The sequence below is a fragment of the Cydia splendana genome, chromosome 17, assembly GCF_910591565.1.
Source record: "Cydia splendana chromosome 17, ilCydSple1.2, whole genome shotgun sequence".
In the NCBI taxonomy this organism is placed as follows: Eukaryota; Metazoa; Arthropoda; class Insecta; order Lepidoptera; family Tortricidae; genus Cydia; species Cydia splendana.
This window is the reverse complement of record NC_085976.1, coordinates 16,675,787-16,699,183: the sequence shown is the minus strand read 5'-3', so window position 1 is coordinate 16,699,183 and position 23,397 is coordinate 16,675,787. Positions and strand designations below refer to the sequence as shown.

General features: G+C 39.0%; 2 protein-coding genes and 1 long non-coding RNA gene across 3 annotated transcripts; 1 reads left to right on the top strand and 2 right to left on the bottom strand.

Moving 5' to 3' along the window:
• The first annotated feature begins 7,209 nt into the window (after positions 1-7,209).
• Positions 7,210-16,113, top strand: LOC134798886 (protein arginine N-methyltransferase 5). Its single transcript, XM_063771278.1, has 11 exons — positions 7,210-7,710; positions 8,041-8,178; positions 9,814-9,954; positions 10,455-10,634; positions 11,269-11,437; positions 11,590-11,766; positions 12,142-12,295; positions 13,940-14,172; positions 14,467-14,595; positions 15,169-15,297; positions 15,763-16,113. Exons 1-11 carry the CDS (start codon positions 7,307-7,309, stop codon positions 15,916-15,918), a joined length of 2,010 nt encoding a protein of 669 aa, XP_063627348.1. The 5' UTR covers positions 7,210-7,306; the 3' UTR covers positions 15,919-16,113.
• On the bottom strand, positions 15,845-18,041 carry LOC134798887 (uncharacterized). Its single transcript, XR_010145281.1, has 3 exons — positions 16,406-18,041; positions 16,051-16,319; positions 15,845-15,963 (listed from the first exon to the last, which is right to left on the bottom strand). It is a non-coding gene; the product is annotated as an uncharacterized LOC134798887 (long non-coding RNA).
• Positions 18,042-20,583: 2,542 nt separating this feature from the next.
• LOC134798931 (ubiquinone biosynthesis protein COQ4 homolog, mitochondrial) lies at positions 20,584-23,280 on the bottom strand. Its single transcript, XM_063771363.1, has 3 exons — positions 22,660-23,280; positions 21,673-21,835; positions 20,584-20,740 (listed from the first exon to the last, which is right to left on the bottom strand). Exons 1-3 carry the CDS (start codon positions 23,164-23,166, stop codon positions 20,658-20,660), a joined length of 753 nt encoding a protein of 250 aa, XP_063627433.1. The 5' UTR covers positions 23,167-23,280; the 3' UTR covers positions 20,584-20,657.
• Positions 23,281-23,397: the final 117 nt, after the last annotated feature.

The window sequence follows — 23,397 nt, the reverse complement described above, 5'->3', positions numbered from 1 at the left end:
TTTTTCTTTGCGCCACCTACCGTATATTCTAATTCTATTGTCTCCGATACCCAAAGGTTGTCTGGAAGAGATCGTTCTTAAGCGATAAGACCGCCTGTTGTTGCCTCTATTGTCTTTGTTTATATTACTGTACATTTATTGTAAACTACGAGTTTGGTGAGGTGTGCAATAAAGAGTATTGTTATTGTATGTTTCTTGTCGAGAACTTTGTAGGTACTGGTACTTAATACATCTTTCATCTTTTTCAGGACTCTCTTGCTCCAGAAAGCCATTGATGGACATCACCCATCAGTACAATGTCACTGGTACAACTCAATTCTCCGAGGAACATATTTCCGCAGGTGTGTTTTCAAACTATATTTGAAGTCAAATTAGGGAAGCTGAGCGGTGCGTGAATTCGTAGCGCGGGTGTGTAGCGAGATCTTTTCAAATAACCAAGCAGGGTGCGGGGAGGCCTCTCTTGTTTTGTTGTATGTACAAAAATCTCTCTCCGCTGCACGCTGGGCTGTATCCATTAGTGCTGTGCTGAGCGAGGATAGGTAAATGAAGTGTTCCTATTGGTACATGACAAGTACATCTCTGTTGGAAGCGCAGCCTAAGACGTTGGCAATACTATGATATCAAATACTTTACACAAATGTGCATTTGCCTATACAATTTACCAAACACTACCGTGCGCTAGTTAGCGTTAGCAACAAGGATATCTAAATTTTAATAGGTACCGAACAAAAAAATCATTAAATATTCTGCCTTTTTCAGAACAACATGTCGCTGACAAATTGTCAGACACTGTCACCAGCAAAGAGTCCACGAATGCCCCGTTGGCCCACACGTCAAAGCAACTTACCACGAAAGGTGTGTGTTTCAATCCATTTCCATATAAGTATTTAATAACAATATGACAATTGATAATAATTGGACGACCGGTGTGGCCTAGTGGGTAGTGACCCTGCCTGTGAAGCCGATGGTCATGGGTTCGAATCCCGGTATCCCGGTAAGGGCAATAAAAAAAATATGAACATCAATCTTACACAAATCTATCAAGAGTATGCTAAATAAGGATTGTAATGTGTTGTGGATACTAGACGACAATTATATGTATAATAATAGTTAGATATAGATAAATACTTAAATACATAGAAAACATCCGTAACTCAGCAGCGAATATTTGTGATGAACTCACAAATCAAATGTCCTTACCAGGATTTGAACCCGGAACCGAAAAATGGAAACATATATTTGACGTCAACTGAACCATTAAGCTGGCCCGATGATGGTGACTGAAGGTGGACATATGATCTCTGTAATAAAACAACGCAACTTTATTGAGTTTTTTAAATGGTGTCGATAGTATAGGTAGTATGACGTAATTGACGTATGTCAGATAACTATTGCAAGAATAGTCGAAATTTAAAGCTAGTATCAATAATAAAAAGTTGGACATATTAAATTTCTAGTTAAAATTATTGTTCATCATTCGAGCTATCAATAATATTTTTGAATATACCTAAGTAACACCTTTCTATAGATATGGAAATAATTAATTAATTAAATTTATTTCAGATACTTCGTCAGTACGAGAGTTTAACTCAAAAACTCGACGCTACATAAAAAAGACGAAACAAATCGCTGCAGAGAGTCTCGGTCAACCAGCAGCGGAAAGGCTCCAAAGTGCACATGAATATGCAAGCCTAGATATTCTTCAGGATTTTGAAAAACTTAACAAAAAGGCTAAGGCCTTTCTGTTAATGCAACTGAGACTTGCAAGAAAAAACAAGATGGCAAGAAGATTTACTTTTCAAGACAAATTATTCGCGCTCGCGTTGATGAAGCAAAGTCCCAAGGGATATAAATTATTAGAAAATATTTTTGCTTTACCGACGAAAAGAACATTAGCACGTCTGTCGCAAAAAATTGTATTCGAATGTGGAATAAATGAAAAAGTCTTTGATCACATTAAACAGAGCACGAAAAACTGGGAGACGTCAAAGAGATTGTGTTCATTGGTGTTTGATGAAGTAGCATTGACGCCACATCTGATATACAATGAGAATAAAGATGTTATAAACGGCTTCGAAAAAATAGCGGGAGAACGCAAGAAAAAATTTGCCGACCACGCTCTTGTCTTTATGGTTAGAGGCATTTGCTCATCGTGGAGACAAAGCATAGTCTATTATTTTTGTGCCGGAACTGTCTCTGCACCAGATTTGGAAAGGATATTAAAAGAAATCATTCCAAGGCTTTCTGAGGCTGGCCTGATACCTCTTGCCCTAGTGTGTGATCAGGGTTCAACATTCCGGTCATGTTTTAAAAATCTTCAAGCTACAACCGCTCGACTACAAACACCCGAAGAAAGACCATGTGGTGGGTTTTATCTAAATTTTAGTCTTACAATAGGCTGTTTGTTTTCTTTGGCAATGAATATCGTCAAAAACCTATTGCATTAAGAGGAAAGGGGACGGTTGTTTCTTCATACAAACATAGTCCCCATTTTCCTCTCTAGATATTGACATTGTGGAAAATATTTTTACATAATTTGGTATATATTAAGGAAAGCTATGGCCTCCTACGTTTGACTTTTTCGATGATTTGATTGTTATAAAAAGTAGGAGCGAAAAACAGATTTCATAATTTTTTTTAAATACCTATCTAACAGTCCTAACTCTTATACCAATAATAAAAAAATCAAACATAGGGGCATGGGTGTGGTTGATACTTAATATGTACAACAAATTATATCAGAATATTTTCAATAATGTTAATATTCAGAGAGGAAGATGAGTTCTACGTTTGTATGAAAATGCAATTTCGAAAGGGTCTTCCACTTTCGTCTTAAGAGCAAGTTAGTTTTACCGTTATAATAACTTCGTAAAATGGATTCTAAATTCACAGTGAGATTAAAAACCCACAGATTATGGTTCTCACTCTAACCTTATTTTCACTCTTTTCAGATACAGTACATGTAGCTGGACATGATTTATTTATATTTCATGACCCACCACATTTATTAAAATCAATCCGGAACAATTTCCTGGACAAGGATATTATCTTCAATGGGAAAACGGCGTCGTGGAAGGACATTTTATATGTGTACGACACGGATATGCAAGGCGGCCACACTAGAGCGCTACCGAGACTGACGGCAGATCACGTAGACCCAAAGAAGATAAAAAAGATGAAAGTGAAAATGGCGGCACAAGTTTAAAGCGCCCGAACTGCTGCAATGCTGAAATTTACCGACAGTGTTCGTAAGTCTACCAACTACCAAGTTATATTTAAGTATTTGAACAACTTTTTTTTATTATATCGACAAAAAGTTTTTATAAGAATTAGGGATAAATTGTGCCTATTAAAAGTTATCTTCTCTTAAAGTCGACTATGTGACATATTTTGCTACAAAACGACGCATTTGAAAACATCATGCACAGACGGAACTATGTGCCTACCACCAGTTTGGTACTGACATAAACGTTAACTTACTTTCTATGCATCTCGCTCGTACTCGCGTGTTAGTGCGAGCGAGATGTATAGAAAGTAAATTACATTGACATTAGCATATATGTCTGTTAAGACACTGTCAGTGACTCATGGTGTGGGTTTTAGTCCTAATCCTAACTTTTGAATGCTTGAGTATGGTGATAGCTGTCATCTTGTAAAATTGTATTAAGTTGACATCTGTAGGTATCCTATTTGAAAAATCAGTAACAAAACAAAGTCCCCCGCCGCGTCTGTCAGTATGTATGTTCGGTTTTCACCTATCAATACTCTCTTGATAATCTTATCTAAGAATCACTGATTGACGATTTGATTGAAGAATGACTTTTGACGAAGGTTAAAAATGTTTAGGTTTTGTATAACCCGTCCGAAGCCGGGGCTGCTCGCTAGTACTATAGTAATGCTATGTCCTATGCATACTTGTGACTGTGTGACATGTTTCCACTTACATACACAACTAGCTTCATTATTTATTTCACATATTTATAGTATAGTTAAGAAGCCGTCTTTATGTTAATTTGGTTACTTAGTAACAGGGCAGGGCATAGGTGTTCTGCCTTTTCGCAGAACTATTTTTGGCGGAATTTCATTTGCCAACCAACATTTCGCCGACGTTTCACTTTGACAACTAACGATTAGCAAATTTTTGTATGACAACGTTTCAATTGGTAGAATTATTGTAAAGCAGATTATTATAACGCCTCTAAACTTTTGGGAGACTTATCATGTGTCAAATCTTTCATTTGGTCGAACAACTCTTGGACGAATAACGTTTCGTTGAAGCTACAGTTCGCTTTTCATACATTAGGCAAGTTACAAATAAGAAAAAGATACATCCCAAAAAATCAAAAATGGCCGAGTTGTTCGACTTTTTATAATGTATATTTTAATATTTGAAGCCAGTGGCAGCGAGCTAGCGAAGCGAGCGAGCAAGACCTTCCTGGGCAGAGCCGACTTGGATATGGTTAGGTTAGAAGACTAAGGGGGGAGCTTTGCTCCCGCCTTAGTCTTTGAGGTTATTTTTTTTTCAACAACCTAAAAAACGTAATTACACTTTCGGGTCGTATATCCCAACTTTCGTGTCAAATATCTCGGCCATTTTTGATTTTAGAGAAAAGTTATTCCTACAAAACGGCCCCCCTTTGGCACAGTCTGACCAAATGAAACAATTGGTAGACAAGAAACAACTAAGTGTATATTATGCCAACTAAAACATTCTACGACATGAAAGTTGGCATTTTGAAAATTGACATTATAAAACACAGACCAAACGTTTAGTTGGTAACTGTGCGGTTGGCAAATAAAAAAAAAACATTTGATAAGTTTGGAAATAAAAATTCGGCGAAATAAAATTCCGCCAAACGTGAGTTGGGAAGTGATAATCGGCCATACCATTTTCGGCGATAAATAAGAGAACCCAGGGCATATAACGCAAAAATCTTCGTAGGGAGCATCATTAGCACAAACAGTAAACAAACCTCCTTGATGCATCATGCCATATTTATTCGTAACAAATAATCTGTGAAAACTTGTCAAATAAGTGTTTACGGTATAGTATAGTCAGCAGCAGAAGTTGCTAAGCGGGCGAGGTGTTCAAAATTACCTTGACGCGCTCTTATTCTCTTAACAATAAAGTCGCGTCAAGATCATTTTGTAAAGTGTCATTCAATGCAACTTGCTAACTATGTAAACAAACCGCCATACTGAAATTGTCTCTGTATGTCAATTTACTAGTGACTTTTGTTTACATAGTTAGCAAGTTCCATAGAATTACACTTTACACCTCACCCGCTTAGCAACTATTGCTGCTGACTGTACGACTATAATATAAAATACTCTATGGTTTACAGTTTGTGCTAGTGCTGCTGGCGGCAGGACATTGCAGATATTAATAATAATGCCATGCCATGCATTATTTGCATAGCATGTTTATAAAATCTAAGTAAGGTAAACATACTAGTGCTCGACATGCTTATGCCCAATAGATGACACCCTGCTGTCACCTCTATTGACAATAACTTAAGTTTCAAGATGACATGTACGACGGATGCAATATACGTCAAAATCATGTCAAACGATATACGTAATTAAAATTGGTTTAAATAAGACAACATGATTTTGATTTATATTGCATCCGTCGTCCGCCCATTACTGTGTAGTAGTATTATTTGTAGTTGTATTTTACATAATATGTTTTATTAGCATCATTGTAGATACCCATTTATTCTTTCAGACAAACGAGTGAATAGTCCACAAGAGACGATGGAGACGACAGCTGCGGTCGTCTTGTTTTTTGACGAGCTTTTTGACAGCGTCAATGGATCGCCAGGCCAAGGCAAAGGCAAACTCAGATGTGCCGTCAAAGAAACTTCAAGCCATAAGGATTTTTGGCTAAATGCTATAAGAACATTGCAAAGTATGTCATTTTTAGACCGTCACAGCAAACTGGCGATACGTAATGGCCAGCCAAGGCATGTACGCGTTCCGTGCTTGGAAGGGTGGATAACCACATTAAAAAGTTTCCTTGGATTGTCAAAAATATTATTTTCTACATACAAAGTAAAATACTTTTACCCTCGTTTTGTCAATCAGGATCCGATCGAAAACTTCTTTGGTCGTATAAGAGCAATTAATTACAGAAATGTAAATCCCGACGCAAACACTTTTATATATTCTTTTAAATCTATAGTCCTCTCAAATATCTTGGCTCCACAGTCCACATCAATGAACTGTGAAGACGATGACGGCGAAACCCTAATTAATTTAGGTAATCTGTTCTTGACAACATCACCTCAGGATGAGAAAGAAAACTGGCCCAGAAATTTAAATACGCCGTCATCGTCTTCAGTCCCCTTGTCCCATCAGGACAAAATTAATTATAGAGAAATTGTAACTGAAAGAATGAACGTCCAAACGTCCGCGTATACGGCGGGATACATATGCCGAAAAATAACAAAAAAAGCAAACTGTAATGAATGTGCAAAAAGTTATACAACAGAAGAAAAGCAAGGGATCCATGAATACATTAAACATAGGGAGTACAAGAGATTGAAAAATGCCAATTTGAATTACCCAAATTCGAGAATAGTATGTTTGTATAGGGAATGTGCCCAAATAATACACAATTATTTAAACGCGGCATGCCATTCAAATAATATTAAAAAGAATATTATTGCTTTAATAAAATCACGCTGCGACTTGTCTTGGCTGGGGTGCAAAAGTCATAAAATATTAATAAAAAAATATTTTATGACTTTAATAATACGATTACAGGTACACAACTGGTGTAATATCATCAACAGAATTTTAAACGGCAAAATTGAAGAAAAATATATTTTAAAAATGCATACTTTGCATGTTACTGCTTATAAAAAGTACAAAGCGCATCGTTTGCGACAAAAAGCAACAAAAGATTGAAAATAAATATTGTATAAACACATTCCTTCTCTAGTTTTATTTTTATTCTCCTTTTTGAAAGTATTTTTTAAAGACCCTCCTGTCATTCATCGTATTTTTTATCGTAGTCACAACACTAAAGAATATCGATATCGATAAGTTCCATTCTTGAAATCCCTAGTCTAGACTGTCAAATAAGTGCCACAGATTAGAAAAGTTAACAGCGCCACAACTGCAGTAGAGGGAACTAACACAAGGGCACTGTCCCATCTGTAGCTAGCTACATATTATTAATCTGTGCAGACGAGACGAGGCGAAAGGCGTTTTGATTTGTTTGGTTATTTTCTCCTCGCGTGCGTGTTTTTAAAGGAAAATTACATTTTAACTGTAATTAAGGCTTATTTAAAGTTTAACCATGTCGCAACAAGAGGTTTCGTGCGGTCTGGAATACATAGTGGCGCCAGATTTGCAAGGAAGTTTAACTGAAGCATTTCATGCAAACTACTCGTTTATCGTGACGCCGGTTGTGCACCCCAGGTTTCGAAGACATCATATAGCTGATGGGACTAGAGTAGGAGGGTTCACGCGGTCGGATATGATCCTTTCACCGCAAGATTGGACCAGTAGGATAGTAGGAAGGTTGTCTCCGTATTTAAACGTAGATAGTCCGAACGAAGTAGTGCGACAGAGGCATGAAGACTGTATGAATGAGGAGTTGTCTTATTCCAAAGGTCTGGGGCTGCCGGCCCTTCTAGTTACGGTGCATGGCGAGAATAGCCACAACTTGGCCCGGAATCTGCTGAGTTATTTGGAAAACAGGTTAGAAAAGTAAACTTTTATTTTATTAATATCTTATGGAAACTATAATAAAGTTCATCTGCTCTCAGATTTGTTCTTAAATCATATTATTCATTAGTTCCAATAAGAAACACATTGAATATTAATAATTGTTATAAGACACCCTTGTAATCTCAAGATTATAACATCACAGTCAACACAAATTAAAAAATTTAAAATCTAACTTAGGTTAGGTGAGTTGTTACTGACACTAGTGTTTTCACTGACACTATTTACAAAATATTTGAATATGTTTTTTAATTCAAAATTCTAGGCACTTTTTTTATGGCTAAGAAAATATTTGTATTCCAGCCATCACCCCACATTGATATGGGCTCAAGTACCCATGCAGTGCAGCCGGACCTTAAGGGACACTGTGGTCCGAGGCCTAGATGATGACGAGGAGGCATGGAACGAGCCGTGGCTGTGGTGGTCCAAGTTTCATGAAAGGTATGTCTGGGACTGACATCAAATTTTCAGGGCGGAGGTAGTGTTGGTTGATCCTTTGAGTCCTCTGCTTTGTACATGTATATGTAGTGCAGGGACGCCCTCTGCTTTAAGAGTCGACTCAGTTTTTCAGACTCTAGTCATTAAGTAGAGACTTGAGTTCTTATTGAGACTTATGTCTTTTGTAAGTATCATCCATACCAAGAAGTTATGAACATACATCGGGGTTTTCGGTGTGGGAATGTTTTACACTAGCCAAATAACAGGTAAAAAACGATACTAATTTAACATTTCTAAGCACATTTGGACCTTTGGATTTGAATTAAACGTAGGTAGTAATACGTTTAATTCATAGTTTGGTAATTATTTTACAAGAAGTGCTGGAACAATATACCTCCACCTATAAGGAACTCGCCATCAATTGGTTCATTTAAATGTAAATTCAAAAAACACATTTTAATCTTACAAAAAATATAATTATTGGGTATATATACTCCTATTACTCCTGTGACATCCCTACTAGAACGAACGCCTGCTAAATAATTTATTTCACCTTGTATGCCAGATAAACCAAATTAATGACTGTTTAGGTACCGTAGGTTGTTATTTTAGTTTTACTTTAGTTTTTAATTGAATAATAATTTGAGCTTTAATAAATTTACTTGAAATTTTTGCATTATATAAAATTTGTACTTTAGCATGTAGTTGCGCTCTCTCGGAAGGGTTTCCACGGAAGACCAGCGTCGAGATCCTTAGATGGTATCTTGACATTACGCTGAGTGGAGACCTTTTCAGTGACGTTTAATAATAAATTAGTTCTGTTGTCTCATATAATACCTAAATTTAAGCGTTTTCTGAATAAATTTCTTTTATTCTATTCTATTCTATTCTATTCTTCTATAATAAACAAAGTTATAAATACATGAAATCATTCCCGCACCGAAAACCCCGATGTATGGTTATGAAGTGTTAACAAAGAGTCAACACTTCATAACTGTGTGTAATTTTGTAATTATACATCTGTGCAATTTTGCTTTTAAAAAACTAAGCCGCAGGCAGTACAACTGTGTTGCCTCCTACACCATTTTACACTATAACTGTCCTTATGTTCATTGCTAAAACTAAATTTTTGTAAATGTAAATGCTTACTATTCTTATAATAGGAATAGTGCTTATATCCTTGTAAGGCCTGATGTGCATTACAATTTACAATATACACTGGGACCTTTTATAAGCCAAATAAAGTAGTATTTATTTTATTTCATTGCTTTCTCAAAACAAACGAAGCTCATACAACAATACTACACAACAATGTTTTAAATTCATAATAGAATTAAATATTTTGTATTGTGCCTTAATAAAAAAAATAAAAAAATAAAAAAGCCCTTTATTCATTGTAAAATGTTTACATAAAAATTTGAAAATAAAACTAAAACTTATAATAAGTATGTGTTTTACTAATGAATCCCTAGTGGGTATAGGCCTCCTCCAGTGCTGCCCATATGTCCCTGTCTTGTGCTGTTGACATCCAGTCTGTGCCGGCTGTTCTTTTTATGTCTTCCTCCCAACGCATTTGTGGTCTGCCCTGGCCTCTTTTGCCAAGTTACAAGGATAATAAAACCCATATGTTTGTTACAGACTACAATGGGACAAGCGCGCAGGTGTGGTCCTGGAGCTTTCCGCCGATCTTCCACCTGAGGAAATCGTGAAGAGGTGGCTCGGGGAACCTGTGAAGGCTGTTATACTTCCTACTAATATCTTCCATAACAACAAGAAAGGGTAAGTTGACTTCCTGTCTCGCACAGCTAATCTCTAGTAGCTCTGAAATGGGTCTGGGCCGGGCACATATGTCACAGAGATGATAGGAGATGGAGCAAGCGTGTCCTAGCGTGGAGGCCTCGTTCAAAAAGACAGATCACAGACCTCCAACAAGATGGGAGGATGATATTAAAAAGATTCCAGGCCCACTCTGGAGGAGAGAAGCAGTAAATCGGGCTGCTTGGAGGAGATTTGGAGAGGCGTATGCCCAACAGTGGGCGCATATTTGCTGAGGAAGAAGAAGAGAAGACAGCTAATCTGTAGAGTAAACTATTGGCTGCGGTATTTCAGCAGGAACTGTTAACCTGGTAGGGGAGCCCAAGAAGGGATGTTTGTAGTTATACGAGCATGTCAAATTAAGATACGAGTGATATCTAGCTACCCCTTGGAGTGTACCTTAACTTAACCACTTTAAGATGTTTGTCACTACGGATCACCTGATTCATTTTCTTTTTTCGCAGTTACCCGGTCCTGTCCCGGGCGCACCAGCAAGTGCTGATCAGCCTGGTGGAGCGCGAGGCGCAGGTGGTGGTGTGCGGCGCGCGGCGCGCCAGCGCGGAGCACTACCGGCAGTACGTGGCGCGCCTGTGGGCCCGCCGGCCCGCGCCTAACCAGGACCCTATGATGGACTACGCCAGGGGGTACGACGTTTCACTTTAGGTCTTGACCAATTTTGGATCATTATTAGATCATGTTCTCAGGCGCTCCAGCAGTTTCATAAGAAATACGTAAAACTGCGGCGTTAGCATGGTCGCCTCTTTATCTGTCACCATGTCGGTCTGATTCCATAGTATTTGATGTATGTTTCTTTGGATTTATACAGGTATCTATTTTTTAAGCGATTGCAACGCGCCCATCTGCGCTATGCTTAGCGCGTGTACTCGTACATGCAATGAATGAGGATACCCTAATAATAATTACTGCAATGTTCTGCCGCCAGAGTGCAGCACTAGCACCTCAAGTAAACCATAGACTATCTTATACATACTGTGCCTTAAACTGTTTTTTGACAAGTTTTCACAGACAATAGAATATGACATTGATGCATCAAGGCGGTTTGTTAACAAGGGCCTACCGGGAAACGTGAAAATAGGCATTTAGTTATCTGCCTCTTTATCGCTCGAATATGCAAGAGTGATAGAGAGGTTAGATTACGAAATTTCGATTTTCTTGTTTCGCGGTAGACCCCCAGATTGTGACAAATAGTGGTAGTGGCGCCTTCTACGCACAGTTTTGCGTAATATTCCCTATTAACAAAGTCTTTTCCCTATTCAGATGGGAGGACTACCTCCAAACACCGCTGCAGCCCTTGGCGGACAACCTGGACACGCACACGTACAACGTTTTCGAGAAGGATCCCATCAAATATGATCAGTACCAGAAGGCCATCACGCAGGCACTCCAGCACTTGCTTAAGAAACGAGAAAAAAGCTCTTGTGAACAGGTAATATTAATATATATTTATGAGGAGAAGAGCTGGAGAGACATACGAAAGCATTTTTGCCCAAGCTGCTACGGATAGCTTTCCCTCTCGCTCGGTCAATATTTTCAGTTTAAGTCGTTAAACTGATTTTCCCTTTCTTTCCTTTTTTTCAGAATGAAACCAAAGATCTATCAGATGTGATCAACCGCCTGCAACTAGGGTCAGGGGACAACAAACAGTGCGCAGAGGAAAAAGATGGTCCGTTCGTGGTGATGGTGCTAGGCGCGGGACGCGGGCCGCTCGTGCGGGCCGCGCTTAATGCTTCCGATATTGTGCAGACGAAGATTAAGGTGAGCACTGAATTCACCTCAACCCATTATGGTCGAGGCATTGATGTTTTTTTTATATCTACTGAAACAGGTATAAAAATACCTTAACCTAAAGGAGATCCTTGTGGTACACCAGTCGTGATGTAACCTCAATGTATGCGCAATTGCGTAGGCCTTTGAAGTTGATAGTGACAAGTTGGCTTCTTTAGTCTAAGTAAGACTTACTCTTTATCAGCAGGTTATCGTCGACCCCATTTATTCATTTTTCTGACGAGAATAGAATGGTCAACTTTGTCAAACGCTTTGGAGAAGTCTGTGTATATAGTCCAACATAAAGACTGAATGTATATACTTCCCTAGATTGAAAAAGTTGAATATTATGTTATGTTGTTCCAGGTTATAGCAGTAGAGAAAAACCCCTGCGCAGTCGTAGTATTAGAAGCACAAGCACGAGAGCTATGGGGCTCCCGAGACGTCACCGTAGTCCCCGGCGACATGCGGAGGCTGCAGCTAGCGAATAAGGCGGATATCATAGTTTCAGAGCTACTTGGTATGTAAAATTGTATATGTAGATGTAGACTTATACATACTCGGATTCCGTGGTGGAGATCAAACCAATATAGCCGTAGAGGACCCCTGTGCAATCGTAGTGTTACAAGCACGAGAGTTATGGGATTCACTACTTACAAAAACTGATCCCACAATATTGCACCCACATTCAAGATTTTCCGTTTTTAACTTAAGCCCCCTACTTTTTAACTTGGTGATGAACTTTTTGACAGCAGAGATACAACAACCTGCGCCTTGGTGCATCTTATACGCGGATGACGTCGTCCTAATCGATGAAGACCCGACTATTCTGGAAGCAAACCTTGAAAGGTGGAGAACGTCCCTCGAAAACAGTGGTCTCAAAATCAGCAGAGAGAAAACGGAGCACATGTACTGCAATTTCTCCGGGACAACTACTCAACCCACCATTAGCCTGCAAAACTCCACCCTAAAGACTGTGGATTCCTTCAAGTACCTTGGCAGCATGCTGTCAAGAAACGGCGATATAACACCCGACATAACGCACCGTATAAATGCTGGTTGGCAGAAATGGAGAGACCTGACAGGTGTCCTCTGCGATCCCAGAATGCCTCTAAAAATAAAAGGCAAGGTCTATAAAACCGCAGTAAGACCTGTTGTGGTCTATGGCGCGGAATGCTGGCCGACTACCAAGCTACAGCTGAACAGAGTGCACGTGGCGGAAATGCGGATGCTTAGGTGGGCCGCAGGAGTGACCATGCTCGATAAAGTGCCTAATGTCTACATCCGCGGAAGCTACAAGATCAGGCCAATACAAGACAAAGTCACAGAATCGCGCTTACGCTGGTACGGCCATGTCATGAGAAGACCAGATGATCACATGACAAAAAGTGCGCTAAGCCTCATAACTAACATCCATGTAGTAAGGGGTCTGCCACTGCCACGAGGATGTTATTAAAAAACCGGGCAAGTGCGAGTCGGACTCGCGCACCAAGGGTTCCGTACCATAATGCAAAAAAAAAACGAAAAAAAAAAAGCAAAAAAAAACGGTCACCCATCCAAGTACTGACCACTCCCGACGTTGCTTAACTTTGGTCAAAAATCACGTTTGTTGTATGGGAGCCCCATTTAAATCTTTATTTTATTCTGTTTTTAGTATTTGTTGTTATAGCGGCAACAGAAATACATCATCTGTGAAAATTTCAACTGTCTAGCTATCACGGTTCGTGAGATACAGCCTGGTGACAGACGGACGGACGGACGGACAGCGAAGTCTTAGTAATAGGGTCCCGTTTTACCCTTTGGGTACGGAACCCTAAAAAGGATCTCTCCAGTAACAATTTAGATCCAGCAACGACCCAGAAACGATATCTCTGGAGAAGGAGGATTAGGAGAGCCGACCCCAATTAGAAATGGGACAAGGCCGGAAGAAGAAGAAGAAGATTCAAGATTTTCCGTTTTATAGTTCGTTTTTTTTTAGCATTAGAAAAAGACTACGCGATCTTGACGCGTCTTTTAATTGAACAACGCTTTTTAAAAATCAGTAACTATTACTTATTAAAGCAAAAGTATATAGCCTATGGTGACTGGTAAAGAATGCCTTAAGGCATACAGTCCGCCATTTGTAAATGTTTTCTATTGTGCAATAAAGTTTAACTTGTTCCAGGCTCGTGGGGCGACAACGAGCTCTCCCCTGAATGCCTAGACGGCGCCGCCGGTCTCCTCAAACCAGACGGCATCTCCATCCCGCACCGCTACACTTCCTACGTAGCACCCGTATCTAGTCCCAGACTATGGGCCGCTGCGAAGGCAGCCACAGCTTTGGCACCACATAAGAATAATCTGGAGATGCTTTGGGTCGTTTATATGCAAAATAAACATGATATCGCTGAGACAAAGGTAAACATTTAGTTTTGATACTTTTGTTACTACTGCGGAATGTCATTGTACTCCTAAAGACCCTCAACACACTCAACTGGCCATCGATATACTTTATTTCGTCACATTAAGGTTTATATGGCCATTTCAGTTTGCATTAGTATACACGAGTCCTAAGTCTGAAGCGAACCGTTACGACCAGTGAAAGGGCCGTTATTTTATTATTATATTTGCGAGAAAATTACAAAACTACTTGGCATTGTAGAATTTGAATCGTTACGTTTATTTAACTTGTAACAATTATATTATTCACAGCCCGTGTTCACATTTGAGCATCCCGCCAAGCCGGTCCGGGACCACGAAGGCCAAGGCGTAACAGATTTTCAAGGGCTCCCCGCCACAGATAACAGGAGACAGTGCACCCTGACATGGACCGCACAACAGGTGAATCTTTTTTCTTTTCTTTTTTTGGACTTCTTATAGAAGAAAAAATATCAACACAAAAATAAATAAAAACCGCACGAAGAGTTCCGTATCATTACGCAAAAAACGACAAAAAAATCACGTTTGTTGTATGGGAGCCCCTTGGGACTTAAATATTTTATTTTGTTTTTAGTATTTATTTATTTTAACTTTATTGCACAAAATTGTACAAAAGGCGAACTTAATGCCAGAAGGCATTCTCTACCAGTTAACCCTCTCGGGCCAAACAGAGAACAATCAGTAATAGGTGCAAGAAAAATTAAAAAGTACGAAAAATTTAATATTAAATATAAATGTTTATGTTGAACAACATACTATTTCATATAAACATATGTATGTTGTTATAGCGGCTACAGAAATACATCATCTGTGAAAATCTCAACTGTCTAGCTATCACGGTTCTCGAGTTACAGCCTGGTGACAGACGGACGGACGGACGGACAGACGGAAAGCGGAGTCTTAGTAATAGGGTCGCTTTGGGACCGGAGCCATAAAACAAATTCATAACTGCATTGTAATGCTATGTGTTTTTAGGACAATGTGATGCACGGTTTCGGCGGGTACTTCGACTGCCAGTTGTTCGGCGACGAAGAAATCAGCATAGTACCAGCCACGCATAGCAACGGCATGATATCCTGGTTTCCCGTCTTTATTCCTATCAAGGTATTTTATTTTATTGCCTTATATTAAGACACAAAAAAAAAATATTCATACAATAACATAAACAGATAAATAAAACTACAAAAAAAAAGGCCTCTAAACCTATTAATAACGTTTCGAAATAAGTTTCTTAAATTACGTATCCAAATTATGGTGTATTCCCAGTCCCACCGGGCACGCGAGGTATTGTCCCCGCCGGGCACAGATGGGAATAGGTGCATTCATATGAATCATTCCCATCTGTCCCCGCTATGGCGGGAGTCACGTGGGGCGGAAACAAATGGGAATACACCGGAATTATAAAGAGGTTTAAAGGGCAACGCGCATGTAACACCCCTGTAGTTGCAGGCGTCCATAGGCTACGGTAACTGCTTACCACCAGGCGGGCCGTATGCTTATTCGCCGCCGACGTGGTATAATAGATTTATAAATAGCAGATAACACTTAACTAAATTTATGTTATTCCAGTCGCCGCTCCGCGTAAGTAAAGGCTCCGTCATCACGGCTCGGTTCTGGCGCTGCGTGGACTCGCACCGCGTGTGGTATGAGTGGCTCGTCGAGCTCGACGGACGCTCTACCGAGCTACATAACTGCGGCGGCAAGAGTGCAGAGATGCTCTTATAATACCACACGCTCTACATATGACTCTACGTGCCTCGTCAGTAAAGGCTCCGTCATCACGGCTCGGTTCTGGCGCTGCGTGGACTCGCACCGCGTGTGGTACGAGTGGCTCGTCGAGCTCGACGGACGCTCTACCGAGCTACATAACTGCGGCGGCAAGAGTGCAGAGATGCTCTTATAATACCACACGCTCTACATATGACTCTACGTGCCTCGTCAGTAAAGGCTCCGTCATCACGGCTCGGTTCTGGCGCTGCGTGGACTCGCACCGCGTGTGGTACGAGTGGCTCGTCGAGCTCGACGGACGCTCTACCGAGCTACATAACTGCGGCGGCAAGAGTGCAGAGATGCTCTTATAATACCACACGCTCTACATATGACTCTACGCGCCTCGTCAGTAAAGGCTCCGTCATCACGGCTCGGTTCTGGCGCTGCGTGGACTCGCACCGCGTGTGGTACGAGTGGCTCGTAAGCTCGACGGACGCTCTACCGAGCTACATAACTGCGGCGGCAAGAGTGCAGAGATGCTCTTATAATCTTATTATTACAACCATTATTTTAGGTTTTTTTAAAGAGATGTGACACCCTTAAGTTACATACATATGCTACGTTACCTTACACACCAGGTGGACCTGTTATACACTGCCATGCTTAGGGCCATTTGTACAATGTACAGTACGAGTTTCCTCGCGAGGCTGCTCGCTCTGTGTGAAGTGGACCTGCCTATACACGTATGATATCACACCTCGCCTACCTAACGTAATGTTCTTTGGAGAAACTCGTACCATATACATTTCTCTTGTTATAGTGTAAGTATAAAGTATGCTATTTTGTTAAAAATTTGGTGCAACACCAATAAAGCGCACAGCGCAATTATTAAAATGTATCCATAGCTTCTAAACAGCTAACAATTCTAGGGCGTGTGTATTGGAATTTAGTATCTTACTACATAAGCAACAAAGTTCAAAATTGTATTTCTTGTTTTGTGATACCACCGATAGTGTAATAACTCTTGTTTTGTTGCCTCTCTGTCGCACTTGTAGGCTCGTACGTAAATGTGAAAGAGAGGTAACACGTCGAACGTGGTTCGCGGTAGGCCCTCTGTTATAAGCTTTCCCATGAAACTTACGAAGTGACAAAAAGCAACTTTAAACGTTAAATATTATGTATGTATAATTATTGACATTATATGTTTTAAAAAACATATAAATATTGCAGTACACTAAGAATTTGTTATCTCTTTCATTATCCTCTAATAGCATGTTATATTTTATCGTAGAACTCGGAATTCGGAAACTGCAAAACGTAATTCAAGACCGAAAAAAGTAAGACAATGTTGCCACTGCAATAATTTGTTTGTAAAATAGTAAATTCTGTAAATTCCTTTTGATAAATAATCACGCTAAGATAATTTATTTATTAGTAATTTTACTCCTGCGATTTAAAAAAGTACTTTTATTTACTTATTTTTACATAAATACAAGACGCGCTAGTGAAAAGTGGCAACAATTTCTTACTTTTTTTGGTCTTGAATTACGGTTTGCAGTATAGTAATAAGACTATAAGATATATATAAAGCAAGCCAAATAAGTTCAATCACTCTTTACATTTTAAGTGCGACAGAGACGTTAGCGTTTCGTTCGATACGGCACAAACGATTGGCATCTTGGCTAGGCTGAATGTTAAAATCAATAATCATGCTATATGTGACGTTTTCAACCAATTCAAGTGTTTTTCAATCTTTTTCTCAACCCATGAAAAGGTCAGGGGGCATTGACGTAGATATCTAAGGACTGGCCTTACGGGCAATAAACACCGCTACAACGCGATTGGTTGATGAGTTCGCATCACGCGCGCGATTGTTCGCAACTAGTTGCGTTAGCATGCACGATTGGCTCGAATTCGTAAGTGACACCGCTGAACTAGTACCATTTTTAGTGCCCGTAAGGCCAGTCCTTAGATGTATGTCAATGTCAGGGTGGTCTTTTCATGGGTTGCGAAAAAGATTGAAAAGTCAGCTGACTGTAATACGTTTTTTTCTTCACGAGTCCCCAAGGCGTAACGACTCACGGATTCTAAGGAACTGATTATGATGATTTGAATATTCCATGATAAAATTTACCATGCTAGGGACATTTCGTATATAAGTGATAAAGATGTGATCTTGTTAAATGTTACATGGTAATGTAAAGATTTAATTTTACGAAATATAAGAGTAATTTTTATGGTTTTTGTTTTTTTAATCCCATGAACTGAACTTTATTTTCTGGCACATACCTATTTGTTTCATATCATTATTATCATCATTGGCCAATGGGGTTGGCCGGTGGAAGTTTTTAGCAGATGGCGCCATCATAGCTTGCCCCGTCAATCCCTAGAATTGTGTCAAATTTTTGTTTTTTTAATACCCTGGATGCCAGCTCTTTAAGCCAAATCTCATAGAAAAAGGGGCAAGCTATGATGGCGCCATCTAGGCAAACCTTTGACAGTTGCCAACCCCATTTGGCCACAGCATCTTTGCCAAGGCCTATTGACTTCCTTGAAACGACGTGACCCTTCAAAATTGTATATGTGTTGTCCGTTCCCAGACGAGATTGCCAGTAATTAACATAAAAATATTTTACTACAGCAACATTGCTAGAACTGGCTTTGTCTATACGATTTCTAGGAATAAATGAAATTATTTTATCAAATATATTTTGATTTGTATTTTATGAAGTAGTCATATGTAAATTATTATTTATATTTTGATATATGTAAATTGTTATCTATTATATTTCAGTTTGTCTTTGTCTATGTTCATAAAATCTACGAAGGGTAGACGTGCCTCTACCCTCCTTAATAAAATTAAAAAACTTTGTCAATAGGCCTCTTTGATAGGCCTTGATTTGGGTCTGGCCGGTAAGAACATAGGTCATTACAAAAGTCTGTAATGTCAATGCTGTCAGTAAAGTAATTTAACGCAAAAATATCATATCAGTTTTCATATAAAACGATTTATTCACTTGAAGTATATTTATTTAGGTTCCTATTAATTTTTAAAATAAAAACTATTCATATGTACGAGCAACATATCTAAATGCGTCTTGGCACAGACAGGCTTAGTTAAAATTAAACCGTTGTCTCTCTTCCTTCCTTGCTGTATCCGGCAATGGCGACTTTATCAACAATTCTTATCCGGATTATGAAAAGCCCTAATGTGTGTGTGGAAACCAGAAACAGCGATAATTTCAAGGTAAGAAATATATTAATATTTAAATAAAAATGAGCGTACTAAATTACCAAATTCAAATATAATAATTTAATCTTACTATCCCCGTAAACCCGCGGACGTTATATCGCGTCCGAAATTATAATCAAAATTCATCATAGATGTAAAACTTCACATTGTTTGAGCTGGTAAATTTAGACCCTAGGAATTAGCGACGTTAGTAATTAGGAAGTTAGATTATATTGTTTAATTTGTGACTATTTTGTTTTAGAAATTGAATCAATCAAATTGATAGCTTGAGTGTGATATAATAATATATTATAATCCTGGGCCGTCATATGATTTCTTGGAAAAAGCTCAAAGGGCACGTATCTGCCGCATATCCAGACTAGTTTCCCGGTGATCAAGAACGCCGCGCGGAGCTGTGAAGCAGAAAATGTCCGATAACCGGATAGATGTAATAACAACTTGTAACCATTTGCCATATCAATGTATGTATTCATATGTATTACTCCTAACATATATACAGTAATGCTAATAGGAATGAAAATATTTATATCTTAATACGTAACTTTTTGTTACCTTTTATATTTGACGAATTTCTAAATATAGTACCTAATCATTATCTTTTAACGTATTTTTTTATTTATTTGTGATATGCTAATTTAAGAGCCCAACAACGTGCACACTAGCGCCACTGCTAAATAATCGTGATTATTTAAATCTAAAAAAGGGGCCGCTACGGACTGTATTGTGTATTTAAGTACCTTTTGAATACATCAAACTAGTATTTAAGTTGCTGGATTCGTCGATCTATGTGCTCAAAACAAAAACGGCCGTTTTAACTTTGGACGGGTAGATTGACGAATCCAGTAACATAAAAACTAGTTTAATGTATTCAGTAGTGGCGCTAGTGTGCATGTTGATGGGCTCTTAAAAACCTGACCCCAACAAAAAAGAAAAAAATACAAAAAGAAATTCCCTCTCCGGGATTCGAACCCAGGACCATTAGCTTCCTGAACTGGATTACTGCCAATACCCGCTAGGCTAAACGAGTTGTCAATTCTAATTACAATGGTATCCTACCAGAGCGCTAGTAGTATAAACGAACTTTTGAAAGGGACATTTTTTTGTATGGAGTTATCGTTCTTCTCCTAGTGAGTATTATATTCTTTGATCTTTGCAGACTTGCAGCGGCTAAGGAGGTAGTCTACAGCCTGTACATACTGTACAATTGTACATACAACATTTACATTTTTTTTTTACGTTTTTGATACAAATAACATGTGAAACAAATTAAATGATAAATCTTTTTCAACCTACTATTGGGTATCAAACAGTTGATAATGAGTTGGTTCGAAGATTCATAGGTCATAGTATGTAATGTATGTATAATATTGTATATCTGTTGAAAGAAGAAACACTTTCTGAAATTATTATACAATTTATTAATACCTTTTAAACTAATCTGTCAAAAAAATAACAACTATAAACTACTACTATTTACAATAAAATACTTATAGAAAATGTATTACTTCTTGAGCAATGGAACAATGTTCATCTCCTTATGAAATTCGTCGATATCTTGGTCCCATCTCTTTTCGAAGTATATGCCTGAAAACGAAAATAGTATCTAATAATTATATACTGGCTCTTGTCTAGGATGCGGCCTGGGGCCCATTTCTCGAACGATATTAGTCTAATATTATTAGTGTGTTGCCATGGTAATGCATACGATTTGACAGTGTGTGGACTAATAATATTAGTCTAATACCGTTCGAGAAATAGGCCCCTGGGGCCCATTTCTCGAACGATATTAGTCTAATATTATTAGTGTGTTGCCATGGCAACCCATACGACTTGACAGTTCGTGGACTAATAATATTAGTCTAATACCATTCGAGAAATGGACAACCGGGCGTCGGGCAGCAAAACATGCATACATTGCGCTTGACCAAATGTATCAACAGCCTTGATTTGCCGGTCGCCGCCCCGCGGGACACGTGCGTCCACGCCGTGGCCTAACAGTAGAACAAAACAATGATATCTGGGATCTTAATAGACTTATAATGATACAATAAATATGATGGTTTTGGTCAGAAATGTAAGACTCAGTGCAGTAAATTTCAACACAATTGTTAGAGCTATCAATGAGGTATGCTAATTTCAGCCTAGCTTCTCATTAAAACAGATTTATTACTGGGTGATGCAGGGGTTCCCAACTGTGCGCCGTAGACAATAAAGAGGGGCGCCGTGAGCCAATGCTCCTCACCACGTAGTGATTTAATACTCTTTGTCCTCACCTATCTAAACTCTAAATCATAATTAGATTCCAAAAAAAGTAAGACAATGTAAAGACGACGTAAGGGCGTCGAGATTAAACTTGCAGGTGCGCCAAAAACTGAAAAAGATTGGGAACCCTTGTGGTGATGCAATATACTTATTATTATGACCACCATAAAAAACGAGGGTAGATACCTACCCTACATAGAAAAAGTTTGACCAAGGCCCAAAGGCAAAGGTGACATAACATATAACATCATTACCTTGCAAAAACCTAGCATTATGTCCAGTCCTCACAGCCCAGGGCAGGTAGCATTTGAGGTAGAGCTGGCGATGCTTTGGCTTAAGGCGAGCCGCGCCCCAGATACCACCACTGATACACATGGGCAGTTTCGTCTGGATTCCTTCCACCCATTTTACAGCTACCTGCAAAATTTTATATTAATTAAACATTTTGGAAAAATTATCCACGCTAATTTTGTCCGACTGCTGGGTTTGGGCTTGAAATTTTCCCTACTAGAACACTCAAATTCCATCATTAAATATATTTTCTCATATTAATTTTTAATTATAGCCTTTTCTTCCATATCCAGTTTTTTCCAACTTTCTCTGTCTTCTCCCGTCTCCATCCAATGTTTTCCGGCTATTTGGGTAATGTTTTCGGACCAGCGTTTCTTCGGCCTGCGGGGGGGGGGGGGGGGGGGGGTCTTCCGTGTGGTTTTCCGTGTGGTCCCTTCCATTTTGTGGTTTGTATGGTCCATCTTTTGTCTGTCATGCGGGCTACATGGCCAGCCCAGTTCCACTTAAGCTTAAGAGCATGGGTAAGAGTGTCGGTTACCTTGGTTTTTTCTCTGATTCTTGTGTGTCTTATTTTGTATATTTTCCGCAGCCCCGTCATACTTCTCTCCATAGCTCTCTGCATAGTTCTTATTTTCCCCTTCACTTTGTTGGTGTATACCCATGTTTGTGAGCCATAGACTACACATTCTCATATACAAATCTCATCAACAAATTTAGAGGAACGCAAAAAAAGTTGAAATACTTTGGGTGCTGTATTCCAGTAAGTAGTTAAACCTTTTTTTTTTTCATTCCTCTAAATTTGTCCATGAGTAAGTATTTTGATCTTGACTGTATATAAAAATAATATCTTTTTATTAATGTTGAAGTGTTCAGGGTTCAAAGCTATGTTTCCTAAGCTTTCAAATAATAATTAAACCTAAGTCAAGAAATTTAAGGAATATTAAATCTACCTCTCCCAGCATATTGGTCTTCATAAACAAGGAGGCATGTACTAAATCATGCACTTCTCTATACCTCTGCATCACATATGCCATTTCAGGATCTTCAATGAACTGTACTGGCATCCTCGAGTCAGCTGTGATGTTGTTCTCCTTCATAAAGTCCGCGTATACCCTTCCTAGAGTATTCTCAGGCATATTTTCAAGATGCTCGAAAGAAACCGTTTGAGAATTTATGCGAGGCATCTCACTTAATATTTCTTTTCCTTCTGTTGTCTCAAGCATTTTTTCCTTCATGTATCTTATAGCATTGCCGCCCGTCACTTCACCCAGGCAGGCGATCATGTCACCCCGCCATGGATTGAAGAGGGAAATTGCAGCAGATCCCGCAGAGAGAAGCGTTCTTTGGAATTGGTTCGTGGGTATGTAGTTTTTGTGTAGTTCCTCCGTAAATGTGTTACATTTCGTTGCCGATATAGAGAATCTTCTTATCGCTTTAGACAGGTTTGTTGATTGCATTTTGCAAACTTACGATATGTTGCGTGCGTGAAGAGCTCTACTTTTATCAATATTTTGAAATTCTATTTCTATTTGTTTTGACCAGACCTGTCACTTTGAAGTCTGGATACCATTTTAAGAAGCAGCGTTTCGGCACAAGCTTAATTCGATAACAATCGCCTCCACGCGACTAAAAATCCACACACAGCGCTTTATACCGTTTGTCTCACTATAGAATTATCTGTGGCAATG

Bases quoted from the DNA above. Each gene is read 5' to 3' on its own strand.
- LOC134798886 (XM_063771278.1), top strand. From the start codon at position 7,307: ATGTCGCAACAAGAGGTTTCGTGCGGTCTGGAATACATAGTGGCGCCA. The intron at 8,179-9,813 runs GTATGTCTGGGA...TGTTTGTTACAG, and splicing joins TGGTCCAAGTTTCATGAAAG to ACTACAATGGGACAAGCGCG. The intron at 14,173-14,466 runs GTAAACATTTAG...TATTATTCACAG, and splicing joins ATGATATCGCTGAGACAAAG to CCCGTGTTCACATTTGAGCA.
- LOC134798931 (XM_063771363.1), bottom strand. From the start codon at position 23,166: ATGCAATCAACAAACCTGTCTAAAGCGATAAGAAGATTCTCTATATCG. The intron at 21,836-22,659 runs GTAGATTTAATA...AAAATTTTGCAG, and splicing joins AGACCAATATGCTGGGAGAG to GTAGCTGTAAAATGGGTGGA. The intron at 20,741-21,672 runs GTAATGATGTTA...TTTCGTTTTCAG, and splicing joins TAATGCTAGGTTTTTGCAAG to GCATATACTTCGAAAAGAGA.